Below are 16,080 nucleotides of genomic sequence, written 5' to 3'. Positions count from 1 at the left end.
TTTAATTCAGATGACCATTATATCTACTACTGTGGGCAGAAATCCCTTAGAAGAAATGGATTAGCCATCATAGTCAACAGAAGAGTCCAAAATGCCGTATTTGGATGCAATCTCAAAAACGACAGAATGACCTCTGTTCATTTCCAAGGCAAAAACCATTCAATATCATGGTAATCAAAGTCTATGTCCTGACCAGAAACGCTGAAGAGGCTGAAGTTGAACAGTTCTATGAAGACCTACACGATCTTTTAGAACTAACACACAAAAAAGATGTCCTTTTCATTATAGGGGACTGGAATACAAAAGTAGGAAGTCAAGAAATACCTGGAGTAACAGGCAAATTTGGCCTTGGAGTACAAAATGAAGCATGGGTAAAGGCTGATAGAGTTTTGCCAAGAGAATGTAATGGTCATAGCAAACACTCTCTTCTGACAACACAAGAGACTCTGCACATGGACATCACCAGATGGTCAACATCAAAATCAGACTGATTATATTCTTTGCAGCCAAAGATGGAGCAGCTCTATACAGCCAGCAGAAAAAAAAAAAAGACCAGGAGCTGACTGGCTCAGATCATGATCTCCTTATTGTCAAATTCAGACTTAAATTTAAGAAAGTGGGGAAACCACTAGACCATTCAGGTATGACCTAAATCAAATCCCTTATGACTATACAGTGGAAGTGAGAAATGGATTTAAGGGGCTAGATTTGATAGACAGAGTCTGATGAGCTATGAACAGAGTTTCGTGACACTGTACAGGAGACAGGGCTCAAGACTATCCCCAAGAAAAAGAAATTCAAAAAAGAAAAATGGCTGTCTGAGGAAGCCTTACAAATAGCTGTAAAAAGAAGAAAAGCAAAAAGAAAAGGAGAAAAGGAAAGATATTCCCATTTGAATGCAGAGTTCCAAAGAATAGCAAGGAGAGATAAGAAAGCCTTCCTCAGTGATCAGTGCAAAGCAATAGAGGAAAACAACAGATTGGGAAAGACTAAAGATCTCTTCAAGAAAATTAGAGATACCAAGGGAACATTTCATGCAAGATGGGTTCAATAAAGGGCAGAAATGGTATGGATCTAACAGAAGCAGAAGATATTAAGAAGAGGTTGCAAGAATCCACAGAACTATGCAAAAAAATCTTCACGAGCCAGATAATCACGATGGTGTGATCACTCACCTAGAGCCAGACATGCTGGAATGTGAGTTAAGTGGGCCTTATGAAATATCACTTCGATCAAAGCTAGTGGAGGTGATGGCATTCCATTTGAGCTATTTCACATCCTAAAAGATGATGCTGTGAAAGTGCTGCACTCAATATGTCAGCAAATTTGGAAAACTCAGCAGTGGCCACAGGACTGGAAAAGGTCAGTTTTCATTCCAATCCCAAAGAAAGGCAATGCCAAAGAATGCTCAAACTACCGCACAATTGCACTCATCTCACACGCTAGTAAAGTAATGCTCAAAATTCTCCAAGCCAAGCTTCAGCAATACGTGAACTGTGAACTTCCAGATATTCAAGCTGGTTTTAGAAAAGGCAGAGGAACCAGAGATCAAATGGCCAACATCCATTGGATCATCAAAAAAGCAAGAGAGTTCCAGAAAAACATCTATTTCTGCCTTATTGACTATGCCAAAGCCTTTGGCTGTGTGGATCACAGCAAACTGTGGAAAACTCTGAAAGAGATGGGAATACTTGACCACCTGGCCTGCCTCTTGAGAAACCTGTATGCAGGTCAGGAAGCAACAGTTAGAGCTGGACATGGAACAACAGACTGGTTCCAAATAGGTAAAGAGTATGTCAAGTCTGTATATTGTCACCCTGCTTATTTAACTTATATGCAGAGTACATCATGAGAAATGCTGGGCTGGATGAAGGTGGAATCAAGATTGCTGGGAGAATGCAGATGACACCACCCTTATGGCAGAAAGTAAAGAAGAACTAAAGAGCCTCTTGATGAAAGTGAAGGGGGAAAGTGAAAAAGTTGGCTTAGAGCTCAACATTCAGAAAACTACGATCATTGCACCTGGTCCCATCACTTCATAGCAAATAGATCGGGAAACAGCTGAAACAGTGGCTGACTGTATTTTGGGGGGCTCCAAAATCACTGCAGATGGTGATTGCAGCCATGAAATTAAAAGAGACTTACTCCTTGGAAGAAAGTTATGACCAACCTAGACAACATATTAAAGAGCAGAGACATTACTTTGTCAACTAAATTCCGTCTAGTCAAGGCTGTGGTTTTTCCAGTAGTCATATATGGATATGAAAGTTGGACTATAAAGGAAGCTGAGCACAGAAGAACTGTTGCTTTTGAACTGTGGTGTTGGAGAAGACTCTTGAGAGTCCTTTGGACTGCAAGGAGATCCAACCAGTCCATCCTAAAGGAGATCAGTCCTGGGTATTCATTGGAAGGACTGATGTTGAAGCTGAAATTCCAATATTTAGGCCACCTGATGCAAAGAATAGACTCTTTGCATCAAAGAGATCTTGATGTTGGGAAAGATTGAGGGCAGGAAGAGAAGGGAACGATAGAGGATGAGATGGTTGGATGGCATCACTGACTCAATGGACATGAGTTTGGGTAAACTCCGGGAGTTGGTGATGGACAGGGAGGCCTGGCGTGCTGAGGTTCATGGGGTCACAAAGAGTCAGACACAACTGAGCGATGAACTGAACTGAACTGAATAAAGACCTTCTGTATAACACAGGGACCTCTACATAGCACTACTCAGGGACATAGGTGGGAAAAGAATCTGAAAAAGAATGGATCTATAAATGTGTATTACTGATTCACATTGCTGTATGCCCGAAACTATCCAACATCGTGAATCAATTACACCTCAAAAAATTTTTAAATTAATAAATAAATTGAAATCCATAAAAGATAAGAAAAAGAAAAAAATGATGAGAAAAGACAATAAATATCAGGCTATGATCTTTGGGTTTGTCCTTTAATGTTTTTGAAAAAAACAAGGGACAGTAAGACCACATGCAGAGATATTCATGTGTAGAATGACTTCATGGAGATAAGATCAGTGAAAAAGATATTAAAATAGTTAAGAGATAAGCATACTGCCCTGGTGGCTCAGACGGTAAAGCATCTGCCTAAAATGTGGGAGACCCGGGTTCAATCCCTGGGTTGGGAAAATCTCCTGGGGAAGGAAATGGCAACCCACTCCAGTATTCTTGCCTGGAAAATCACATGGACGGAGGAACCTGGTAGGCTACAGTCCATGGGGTCACAAAGAGTCGGACACGACTGAGCAACTTCACTTTCACATACTTAAGTTTAATTAGCCTTTCAAAAACTTTAGTGGCCCTTTTTTCCCAGCAACTAGATGTTGGCCTGAGTTCTATTGCAGCTGATTTTGGGGACATTTTCTTCCCAAGATTGACAAAGGTATTAGAGAAGCATTTTTTTTAAAAAAAATTTCAGGATGATCTCTTCCTCCCTTTGGTTCTTAGATGTGGTCTTTCTAGGAGAAATGGGATGTGCAAGGGTGAAATTACATGTTTGTCCAAAATTCAATGGCCACTTTTCAGGTATACTGTGATTCTGAAGAGACTCTTGGTCTGAGCACCTATCAATATCAACCACTAAGAGAAGAGAAGGAGAGGGAGTTACAGAGAAAGCAGAGGAGAGGAGGGATACTATCTGGTGTCTGGGTACCTATGCTCTAAATGGAAAATAGGCTTACTACTATGAAACCAACAGAAAAGAGGCAGAGAGATAAAGGTAACCAGTCCAAGGTTAGATAGCAGAGCTAGAAAATATGAGTGAGCAACTGAAGATTTATTGAGTGAAGTGTTCTTGATGGTGTTTTATATTTTTTAATTGCTTTTCTAAAGAACAAGAATTGAGAATAGTGAAAAAGAAAGGTACATGTTTTAAAGCTAAACACAGAGTGGGACAAAAAACTCAGAAATTAAAAGTTGACTGCACCTCCATAAAATAACCCCAGAGGATTAAAATTGTGTGCTGCTTTGTGTTTTCTTCATATCATTTGAAGATGTTTACAAAAAGATTAATTTAGAGGTTCAAAAGCAAGCATTTCAGATGTTCCTGCATAGAGGTGCAACTGGAGAGATTTCTAACTGGCCTGTTTAGGGCCTCAGCATCAGGTTAAGTAACTGATTACAGAAAAGAGCAAAGCAATTTTCAATAAGTAATCACCATCCCAATTTCAGGAGTTTTTGGTGTCCTTTCTTCCCTTCCCAGGTGACACAGGGGATGACCAGTGGGAATCAGACAAGGGTGACTGAGTTCCTCTTCTCTATGTTCCTGCATCTACGTGAAGGTGGCCTCTTATTCTTCATTCTCTTGCTTCTCATCTATGGATTTATCATAACTGGAAACCTAATGATATTCGTTGTCACCCAGCTGGACGTGGCCTTGCACACCCCCATGTATTTCTTCATCCGTGTCCTCTCTTTCCTGGAGATCTGGTACACCACGACCACCATCCCCAAGATGCTCTCCTGCCTAGTCAGTGAGCAGAAGACCATCTCTCTTGCTGGTTGCCTTCTGCAGATGTACTTCTTCCACTCACTTGGCATCACAGAAGGCTGTGTCCTGACAGCAATGGCCATCGACAGGTACATTGCTATCTGCAACCCCCTCCGTTACCCAACCATCATGACTCCCAAACTCTGTATCTGTCTGACAGCTGGATCCTGCCTCTGTGGCTTCCTCCTGGTGCTACCCGAGATCGCATGGATTGGCACCCTGCCCTTCTGTGGCTCCAATGAGATCTAGCAGATCTTCTGTGACTTCACCCCCGTGATGAGCTTGGCCTGCACAGATACATCTCTGGTGCTCATTGTGGATGCCATCCATGCAGTGGAGATCCTGGCCTCCTTCCTGGTCATCGCCCTATCCTACCTCCGGATCATTGTGGTGATTCTGCAAATGCCCTCGGTTGAAGGCCGCCACAAAGCTTTTTCTACCTGCGCCGCCCACCTTGCTGTGTTCTTGCTCTTTTTTGGCAGTGTGGCTGTCATGTACTTGCGATTCTCAGCCACCTACTCAGTGTTTTGGGACACAGCAATTGCTGTCACTTTTGTTATCCTCGCTCCCTTCTTCAACCCCATTATCTATAGCCTGAGAAATAAAGATATGAAAGATGCAATTGGGAGGCTCTTCGGCTCTCAGAAGAGGGCTGGTGGGGTTGAGAGATAGATCTAGATCTCTCTAGACTCTGAAAAATCTCGGAAGTTCAGCTTTGCACTGTTCCTTGTCTTGTTCATGATTATGCTCCTTTTCTATTGTCATAGCTACTTGTTCCATTATTATAAACAAGGATGAAAAACTGCTGCATCCAAGTCATTGGTAGCGATCACAGAGCTTATTTACATTGATGTAGTTGTGGTAGCTGAAAGCAGTCTGCATGGGTTTTCCTGCTTTATGGTGCAGGCAGGCTTCTTCCTCATACTCTGTTAGCAAGACTCCTGCCCTTGTTTTCTGTGGTCCCAAGTGCTGCTGAGGCCAGAGAGCAGGACTGAAGAAGCATAAAAGACATCATGGTTCTTGATATTGCTGTTAGCTTTTCCCCAAGGATGAACCCCATGCAAGCCCACATTCCACATCAATAAACAATTTCCTGAAACTGCAGAGAAAACATCTTCACTTTTAGCTTATTTAATGCACAAATTCAACTCAATGGCCATGTTCTGATCTTGTATACCATGTACTATAGAATTTTAGCCCAATAGAGTGGCATAGTAATTAGTAATAGTCCACTATTTCCTCTAGTAATTTATTATTTTAAATATTTTCACATACATGAATCCTCTTGACTTAAAAAAAAAATAATTAGGTCAGATATCACCATTATTTAAATGTTGGAACAAAGGTTCAAAGAAATCTAATGATCTTCCTAAAGCCATATAGATCATTAGTGACAGAGCTGGAACTTAACTTCAGGATTCTGCTTCATGCTCTGCCCCCAATAAATACATGTGTTCATTTAATATATTCTGTGTTCAAGAAAATAAATTATACACATTGCTTTTCCTCAAAGTTTCTTGAAACCTTACCAGTCTTTAATGAATACTAGGAGTTATGGGTTCTTTCCTTTGTGAATTTCCTAGTCCTCAGGTGAGGTGGAAAGACTATTGGACTATAGGGTTCAAGGACAAAATATTCTGTCTTTTTCTGCCACTAAGCTGTGTCATTTCCTCATCTTTAAAATTACATGGTTCCTGGAACTGATTGATCATCAGAACTTATGACTGAGAAAAACTGAAAGTGAAAACCATTCTTGTGCATTTCTGAGATGTTTCCAAGAATATTCTGATGATGAGCCAGATGTGGGAATGACTAAACTCATTCCTAGCTCTAGGGTTTCTTTACATGCGTAAGAGCTAAGATTTTTTTTTTTTTAATTTAAGGTAAAGATCTTAAATGTATTACTCATTTATTCTTACAACAACCCTGTGAAATAAATATTAAATCTTTTTTGTTTTACAAATGGAAAACATGAAACACAGTTTCAATAGTTCAAGTATGTGGAGCTTACTATTAGAAATCCAGAGCAAAAATTCAATTCTACCTGATCCCAGAGTCAGGTCTTTATTTGCCAAGATATTGTGCTCACTTTATATGGTTTTCATTCTGGACCAATTACTAAACCTAATCTTCCAAAGGAAATACAATATTCAGTAAATATGATAACTATTAAACAAAAAGTGATGAAAGAGTTTGCTCCTCAAGATTTCAAGATTTACTTAAAAAAAAAACAGTTTGATTAGCAGTTCTATGTTAGGTACCCTATTAAGTGCAGAGGGTTTAATTAGTGGCTATCATATCAGTATTTTTGATCTTTGGAGGCCTCAGAGTCTGATGAATAACTATTGTTCCTATTTTAATGAGTGTTGTTATTCATTGAATTCTCATTTTTCTTAGCATAAAATGTAATGGTCCCTATAGACTCAGTGTTCCCAGCCTTAGGCTATTTTATTTCATCTAAATCTTCTAAACATTTAGTATGTGTTCTTCAAGCCTCTTTGAATATGTATCATTTTTTCATCCTTTCTTCTTTCAATCTAGCATATTGATTCTTTTCACAAGGATAACCTTAACTTTTGACACTGAAGCTCAGAAATTATTGTTTTTACTATTATTGTCCTCTACTTCTCAATATTAACTGCAAGCTTCAAGAAAGATTCCTCATATTCAAGTATGATATTCTGGGTACTGACATCAGGGCCAATATAGGCCCTTGTTTTGCTGTGACTTATTTTCTATCTTTTTGCTTGTCTTGCTGTTTCTTGCTTGCTCCACATCTCCCATTGGACTGAGGATCCACAGGGATAAGGTTTCCTCATCCTTCTGAATGTTACACCATTCAGCATAGGATCTGTTGACTATCCAAGGTTTGCTGTTGGCTAACTGACTGACTGATTGAGAAGCTGGGCTGACTGCCAAAGGTGGATCAATACCTGTGAGAACAAATGAAGGAGAGAGAAAAGATGGTCTTGGTAAAAACCCAGTATCTATATCAGTCTAAAGTAGCAAAAGGACAAGGAATGAAGAGAAGATGTGTTAAACAGGTGGATGCAATATTCAGAGGAGCAAGACTAAGATAATGATTAATCTAAGATAATCATCAGACTAATGATTAGTCTTAACTGCTTCATGCTCTGGACTATTTCTTAGACCCAGCCCTATTTCAGGATGAGTATCTTCTATGTATAATAGTGCCTTTGCTTTCTGTTTAAGGTCATTAGAATGATAGAGTAGCTACTTTTCCCCATTTGTTCTGAACTCCAAAGTTAACTTTGGAGACTTCAGGTTATCTCTACACCTGATGAGGAATCACTATTCAGCATGTCTGAACAAATGTAATCTAATCTCTGCTTGAACACTTAACCAGGGTGGTCTCCTACAATGTTGGATAGCTCTAATTTTCAGATTGCTTCTCCTTATTAGAGTAAACTTAATGTGGTCTAAGACTGAGAATCTGAGATCATACTGTCTGAACATGAACCTTTACTTTTCCACTTGCCAACTGTACAACCATGGGGAACTAGCATAGGTGTCCTGAGCTATGGTGTCAGTATCTACAATATGGGGTCTTCAAGGCTTTTGAGGATTAAATGCTGTAAGGTGTATAAAATGCCAAGCACCATGTCTATAGTGCTTATCAAATATTAGTTACTATTAGTCAATTTTTTTTTTTACTTTTATTATTGTTCTAAACTGAAAATTACTTCCAGGTCCCTCATCTTGTACATCTCTAGGGAATGCCATTCAATCTTTAATTTTTGCTTTCTGAAATACCAGTAGCAGATGCTGAGTTACACAAATTTCATAACATGAGTTACCCAAGGCCAAGACCTGAAATTGTTGTATGAACTGTTGGCACAAACTAAAGAACACTTTGCCATTGTACACATAGATTACAGAGGCCTGGCTAAGATGTAATCACATCTCCCCATGTTGGAAATTTACTGTTTTTCAGAAGACAAAATTCCTCTCATTTTGAAACTTAAAAATGATCAGAGCTATAATTAAACCCCTTAGCAAAATAGTCAGTACCATCAGAGGATGGAATTAAACACTGCTTCTCTAAAACTGTGATTGGAGAACCTCATTCTCTGCATTTAAATTTCATTTCTCCAGGGAACAAAGCACCAGGTCTGCATAAAGCTGGTTGGTTGTGCAAAACCCTTGTTTAAATCAGTTTAGCCAGTGACATTCCTGAATTCAATACTTATTTTTCCTTTAAAAATAAACTTTTTATTACTCATTTTGTTACACTACATCCCATCCCATATATCTTATATCTTTGGACTAATCAACTCTCATGCAGGGTAAAGCAAAAAAGATCCAAGAGATATTTATTTTTGATAGTGTTATCTCCTTTCAATAATCTCTTCCTAATCCATCCCTCCCATCCACTTAAAATCACTATGTTCAGAGAAATTAATCAGTAAAATATCTATATTTTGAAATAGAATTTGTTTATAAGATTTTATTTTCGTATGCAGAGTCCCTGATTCTGATTTGCTCTATAGTTTTGGCAGGTGTTTTATCTAAGTCTAAATTTCCAATTCTGTAAAATAGAAATAATTATTGCAATTACTGCTTTCATAAATATGTCTAATTGTGATTTATCCTTAGGTTTTCACCTTAAATGTAACTTATTTGAGAAGAGAGTGCATATGTGCATGCTAAGTCACTTTAGTCGTGTCCAACTCTTTGAGGCCCTGTGGACTGTAGCCTGCCAGGCTTCTCTGTAGCTGGGATTCTCCAGGCAAGTATACTGGAGAGGGTTGCCATGCCCTCTTCCAGGGGATCTTCCAAACCCAGGAATCAAACCCATGTCTCATATATCTCCTGTATTGACAGGCAGGTTCTTTACCAGTAGCATCACCTGGGAAGACAGTGCATGTATATTTAATTACTAATTGCCACAATTTAAATCAATTTGTAATTAATTATAAATTGAGCACAAATTTAATGTTTAAAACCTTCAACTCTTTGAAAACATTTCTAAGAACAAGAACTTAAAAACAGGGTAACATCTGCTTTGTACATCATCATTTTATGTAAAGTTTAGCACAGCATTTGGTATACACTAATAGCTAAATAAATATGTGCTGAATTGACAGATGGAAGATTGTAGAAATACAAATACTTTGGGATCTTTATTGTGTTGATCTATGTAATTCTACACAGATTTAAAGATTTTATAGTCAACATTTGATAATCTATCAACAGTAGATAGCCAATGTATAAATAATCCCTAACACCAAATAATAATTAAAGACTTAAATTTCTCAGATGCTAAACCATAGGATTATTTGTCATATATTAAGGGAAGTAATTAGCTTGAAATGAAATAAAGTAGTCCAACATAAAATGTGATCCTATTTCCTGCCACAGACTCCTTCATTTTCATGCTTTTTACTGGGAACAGATATTAAAACCACTGAGATAAACACATCTCACAAATTCTCCTTCTGGCTAGTTTAGCCCTTTCTTCCTTTTAAGAAAAATATCTGGGAAATATTTTTGCTTAATTATGTTTTCCTGGATATTGTTCTAACAGAGTAATGATGAGAGGTCTGGGCGGAGTTAAATAAAATAAATGTAATTCTTTTTTTCAAAACAACCTTCAAGAATAACAAATGATGAAATTGAATCATCAATTAAGAAAGTTTGAGTTATAGAAATTCTGTATGTAATAGCTGATTAAATGAACTAGAATTTAAACCAGATATATGTGATGTTGAAAGAAAGCTTTTCTCTACTACATCCGTGTTTTCCATTTTAATACATAGATGTTCAGTATACATGAAATGATTGTAAATGATACATGAAATACCTTTTTTTTCCTAAGATGTATTTAGGAAATTTTATTATTGATCATATGACTAAATGTATTTACATTAAATCAAGTAAATCTGAAAGACTTATATATAAGGAAGACATAGATTTGACTAACATCCAAAGTATGGTGTACAAACATCCAGGATTTGATAGTCACAGTACCGTATCATATTGCTAGAGAGGATTGCCAGTCTCTGGTCCGAAGTCACATGTGGTGGCAGCAGATATTATAATGGCTACACTATCACTGAAAACTAGGCGGCATTTGCCCCAGTTCAGTAGCCCATGCAGAAAATCTCTGAGCACTTTGTATCTCATCTCTGACCACTGAGGACCCCCAAGGTCACCATATGCTCAGCTTCACACTTGGCCTGCTTCCTCCACCTTCACTCCAGTATCCCCGTCCTCTTTAACTGCTTCCTCACAGCCTCCTTGATCTCCTTGTTGCGCAAGCTGTAGATAAAGGGGTTGAGGAAGGGCGTGAGCACTGAGTAGACCACAGCCAAGGCCCGGTCATAGTCCAGGGAGTAGCTCTTCTTCAGCCGCACGTACATGAAGAGGATGCTCCCGTAGAAGATGAGGACCACAGTGAGGTGGGAGGCACAGGTGGAGAAGGCCTTCCTCTTGCCTGCAGTGGAAGGAATTCTGAGCACCGTACAGATGATCTGCACATAGGAGCTGAGGATTAACAGAAAGGTGGCCAGGATCTTGCAAGAATTTATAATAAAGTCCACTAGGACATTGATCGATGTGTCAGTACAAGCCAAGCTCAGAACAGGAGGGAAATCACAAAAGATGTGCTGAATGTGATTGGGACCACAAAAAGGGAGGTGGGAGACCAAGGAAATTTCAGCCACTGGCCCAGCCAAGCCTCCCAACCAACAGCCAACAGCAATCTTGACACAGAGTGCTGGGGTCATGCGAGTAGGATAGTGGAGGGGCTGACAGATGGCTAAGTATCTGTCATAAGCCATAGCTGTGAGAAGATAGCATTCAGTGGCCCCAAGAGAGTGGAAGAAGTAGATTTGCAGAAGGCATCCAGAGAAAGAAATGGTCTTCTTCTCACTGAGCAAGTTCGACAGCATCTTGGGGATGGTGGCAGCTGTGTAGCCAAGCTCCAGTAAGGAGAGCATGCTGACAAAGCGGTACATGGGTGTGTGGAGCCGGGGGTCCAGGCAGACCACCAAGAATATCAGCAGGTTTCCCAGGATGATAGTGAGGTAGATTAGGAGTGACAAGAGGAAGAGAAAAGCCTGAACACCCTGAAGATGGGGAAAGCCCAAGATGATGAACTCTGTTACCTGGCTCCAATTCCCAGGCTTCATTGCTCTCCATTCATATCCCTGGAATGTAAAGTACGGAAGGATGAAGAACAATGTTGAGCCAAAGAATATCTAAGAAGAAGGAAACCGTCAAAGTCCATTTGTCCTTCCCCTGGACTTCCAGAATAAGTGACCTTAGTACATGTTCTACAAGGTTGGACTTTCTATCCCTCCCCCAAACAATTGTCCACAACCTCCTTCAGAGTATTCATTCTTATAACCAGACTTAAATTGTCTCCTCTAATTATACAACCCATTTTTGGCCACTGTAATTCCTTCTATAACCAATTTATCTTTCTTAATGGAATCTATAAGTGTTTTAAAAATTTAAATATTCCTCAACCAGATTCATATCATAACTTATATATATTCCTTGTATGAGGTATAAATCATCATTTATACTAATAAAATATTGGTAGTTCACTCCACTAAGATTAAATCATTTGGACCATACATTTTAATTTCAATTTTAATTCACTTTCTTCTTCAGTGTTCCGGACACCAAAGAATCAATGCTTTCACTCCCAGCTCCATTCCATTTTCTTATGGAAACAGGTCTAACAGCTTCTTTCAAGCAGGTAGATCAGAGTTTCACCTCTTTTGGACATTGGTGAGAATCCTAGCCAAGGAAAAAGGGGGATTAAGTAAATAAAAGAGCCACCAAAAACCAGAGGGCAAATCTATCTCTGCCTTTCTACTCCATACTGTGGCTACTTTATCAGTTCTTCTTACCACTTTCCCCCTCCACTAACTTCAAATGCACTTTTCTGATTTGTTGCTTCACAGATGGTAAATATTTGTTTTTCATTGTGTTGAGGTCAATGTGGCAAAAGTTAACTGAACATTATCTGTGTATAAGCATTATATTAATACCTAGAACAGGGGCTAAATCGATAAAGAAAATATGGCATCTGAAGTTGAGAAACTAATATTCTAATAGAGAAAATGGAGGGCCAACTAATTACTTTACAACTGTTTACTAGAACATTCTGTCATCATGGAAATATGCTACTGTTTTGTCAAGGAACAGAAAAACAAGAAACAAAACAAAACAAAATGCAAAAAGTGAACCTCTTGATTCACTTACCCCACAGCCACTGCCCCATTTCCTTCTCTGTCACTGTAATAAACTCTTCCCATATGTAAGCTGCCTATATTTACTGCCTCTAATTCCTCTCTTACTACTCTTTTGGGGTATACTTGATTAAGAAGGCTATGTTAATGTCAGGCGTACAATAAAGTGGTTCAGTTTACATACACATGTATCTGTTCATTTTCAAATTCTCTTCCCATTTAGATTATTACACAATATTGAACAGAGTTCCCCATACTCCACAGTAGGTCCTTGTTTGTTATCCATTTTGAAAGCAGCATTGTGTACATGTTAATTCCTAACTATTCCTCTCCAACTTTGTCACTGTATTTCTTCTCTAAGTCTGTGAGTCTGTTTCTGTTTTATAAATAAGTTTATTTGTATCACTTTTTTTATCTTCCACACATAAGTGATAAGGTACAGTATTTTTCTTTCTCTGTCTAACTTGCTTCACTATTAAATTCATTCTAATTAAACCTTCACCACATCCTCTCCAGCAAAGCCTACATCCTATAGCCACTAATTAGCTAAGATTTGATAAATCCAATTGTCACTCTTATTCCTTTGCTTACTTGGACTCTCAGCCATTCTTCATGGAGGTCATCTATCCTGACTCTTGACACACTCTCATCGCTTGGCCCTCAGGATGCTATACTTTAGGTTTCTTTCTACATTAGTGGAAATTTTCTCTCTGCCCTACCTTTTTAATGCCATAGTTTGCAGAGGTTAGCATTAGTTCTTCTTTTCTCATTTCTTTGTAAACTCACCACTTTGCTAAAGTCATCCAATGCCATGGTTTAAACCTCCCCTCCATATATGTGTTGATTTCTAAATGAAAATCCCAACCAACATTTCTCTCCCTTACATATCTCTCCCTTATTCAACTGCCTGTGCACATCTCCTATGAATCATTTAGTAGCCATCTCCAAATGAATTCCCTTGGGCACTGCCCATAGTCTTCCCCATCTCAAATGATGGCAATTACAACCTCTCAGCTAATGGACCAAAATTCTCACATTCATCACTGTTTCCACCTTTCTCTCATACATCCAGGAACTATTTTTCACTTGAATTAAGCCACTGTCATCATGCACCTCTGTTACTATAATTGTCTCCTAACAGATATTCTTATTTGCATTTGTTCATCAATACCCTCAAGCTGATGCAGCCACCTGAGTTATCCTTTCAAATTATTAAATTAGGTCTTTCTTTTCCTCTCTTCTGTGGCTTGATATTTTACTGTCTTTGCTGTAGATGTTTCCTCTTCCTAAACTTTTTTTCACCAAATATCCACTTGGATATCTTTTTCATTCATTACAAGTTTTCGGCCAAATCTAACTCCCTCAGTCAGCTCTACCTGAACCATCCTAAATAAAACTGCAGTCTCCCTCCTTCCTTGCATCCATATCCTGTACTGAAATCACCTTTCGCTACTTTACTTTTCATTTTTTTTTCAATGGTACTTATCACCTTTAACATATTATAAAATGTACTTATTGATTGTCCCAATTATTTATTGTTTCTCTCCTTTGTGAGAATATAAACTCTGTGAGATCAAGGGATTTTGTTGTTTAGTTCGCTGATATACTTCAAGTGTTTAGAGTTGTGTCTCAAACATGATAACAATTCAGTAAATACTTGTTAAATGAAAAAGCAAATTTATAAAGATAAATGCTTATTTGCATATACAGTAAGAGTTGGAAGAGCAATAAATGACCTACGGGCTGGAAATGGAGTTCAGGAAAACCTCATAGAAGGCATAATTTCATTTGAAATGAAAAATTGTCAGAATTTTCTAGATGAAAAAATTAAAGTATTCTAGGCACAAAGGTATACTTGTATAAAGGCAAAGTATTATGAAAGGTCTCCTCTTTCTGCCCTCCAAGCTTCTTATCACATCTTCCCTCGCCAGACCCCTCTGATCCCATCCAAGCTAATATTATTTACTCCGCTTTGTTCTTAGGATTTTCTTCTAAATACAAGCAGCATGGTCACCTCTTATATCAAAACCTTTTTCATTCTGAGAATTAATGTGAATGTTTCTCCGCTAAGATACCAGAGGACTACTTCTAGACGGAACTCTTCTGTGGGTGACTCAGCTTCAGCAGAATCATTTACTATCAGAGATTTCCTCTTTGTTTAGTTTTTTTAACTTTAAATTCATGTCTGTCCACTGCCCAATTCTGCCTTCTCTCTCTTTCAAATCTTGGATGTAGGCATGTCACCTCTAGAAACTTATCCCCACATTTTTATCCAACTCAGATCCTTTCTTTCCCAAATGTTTTACATTCCATCCCTTTAAACTTAAATATAAAACACCATTCCTGGAACTGCTGCTGCTGTTGCCGCTAAGTCGCTTCAGTCGTGTCAGACTCTGTGCGACCCCATAGACGGCAGCCCACCAGGCTCCCCCGTCCCTGGGATTCTCCAGGCAAGAACACTGGAGCGGGTTGCCATTTCCTTCTCCAATGCATGAAAGTGAAAAGTGAAAGTGAAGTCGCTCAGTTGTGTCCGACTCTTAGCGACCCCATGGACTGCAGCCTACCAGGCTCCTCTGTCCATGGGATTTTCCAGGCAAGAGTACTGGAGTGGGGTGCCATTGCCGTCTCCGATTCCTGGAACTGCTCCTCTCCATATCTGGCCTCCCAATTCCACTCACAGATATGTTGTGTAGAGACCTTAACTAAACTTTCAGATATTCATGGCTGCAGCCTCCAGGCTGAATGTTAGAAGCCAATATCTTTCTCTTTACTTTCTCAGAGGGTAAGGTTTCCACTTGACTCCAAAGACTCACAGTATTCTCAAAATGCTTTGCTTCATTGCTTAATGATGACCTGATGTCATTAGCTCCTTGGATACTCTGTCTGGGAAATCAAAGTTCAGGTCAAGCATATTTCCCACTGAAAACTAGCACCTCTGTACTCATTCAACTCCTCAGTTTACAATTAGAGCGATTTTGACCAATTCCCTCATACCCAATCAATATGGCAAAAAATACTGATGTTTCTCCCTTTGCACAGTTGTTTTATTTCATTTTCTTTTATAATTTTTAAATGCTGCTATAATTCAGTTTCTGCACCAAGAGATTTTGAGTCAGTGTTGAAAAAAGCATTAGGAAATATCACTCCCTCTAGTGACCTTCATAATTTTGTATTTCATTGTATGACTAAGAATATTTTAAGTGTATCAAAGATTCCATCAACTGATAAAAATGAAAGATCTTTTAATATCTGTAAAAAGAAAGAAAGCTGAAATAAAGAATAAAAGGAAACAGTCTGAACCAAACTTTATATTGTCTGTATGGTTTTCATTTTTATTCAAAGCAGTGAA

The 16,080-nt window shown here is 38.6% G+C and overlaps 2 protein-coding genes across 2 annotated transcripts; one reads left to right on the top strand and one right to left on the bottom strand.

Annotated features, from left to right (window-relative positions):
* Nucleotides 1-4,155: 4,155 nt before the first annotated feature.
* On the top strand, nucleotides 4,156-5,178 carry LOC122427050 (olfactory receptor 6K6). The gene is given in 1 exon segment (XM_043446209.1): nucleotides 4,156-5,178. A coding segment is annotated over 1 exon segment (948 nt). The 5' UTR covers nucleotides 4,156-4,230.
* A 5,483-nt stretch (nucleotides 5,179-10,661) lies between these two features.
* On the bottom strand, nucleotides 10,662-11,674 carry LOC122427043 (olfactory receptor 6N1). Its single transcript, XM_043446199.1, has one exon. It carries the CDS (start codon nucleotides 11,658-11,660, stop codon nucleotides 10,722-10,724), a length of 939 nt encoding a protein of 312 aa, XP_043302134.1. The 5' UTR covers nucleotides 11,661-11,674; the 3' UTR covers nucleotides 10,662-10,721.
* Between the last annotated feature and the right edge of the window lie 4,406 nt (nucleotides 11,675-16,080).

The sequence above is a fragment of the Cervus canadensis genome, chromosome 2 (genome assembly GCF_019320065.1).
Source record: "Cervus canadensis isolate Bull #8, Minnesota chromosome 2, ASM1932006v1, whole genome shotgun sequence".
Classification (NCBI taxonomy): domain Eukaryota; kingdom Metazoa; phylum Chordata; class Mammalia; order Artiodactyla; family Cervidae; genus Cervus; species Cervus canadensis.
This window is presented reverse-complemented; position numbering and strand designations above follow the sequence as displayed.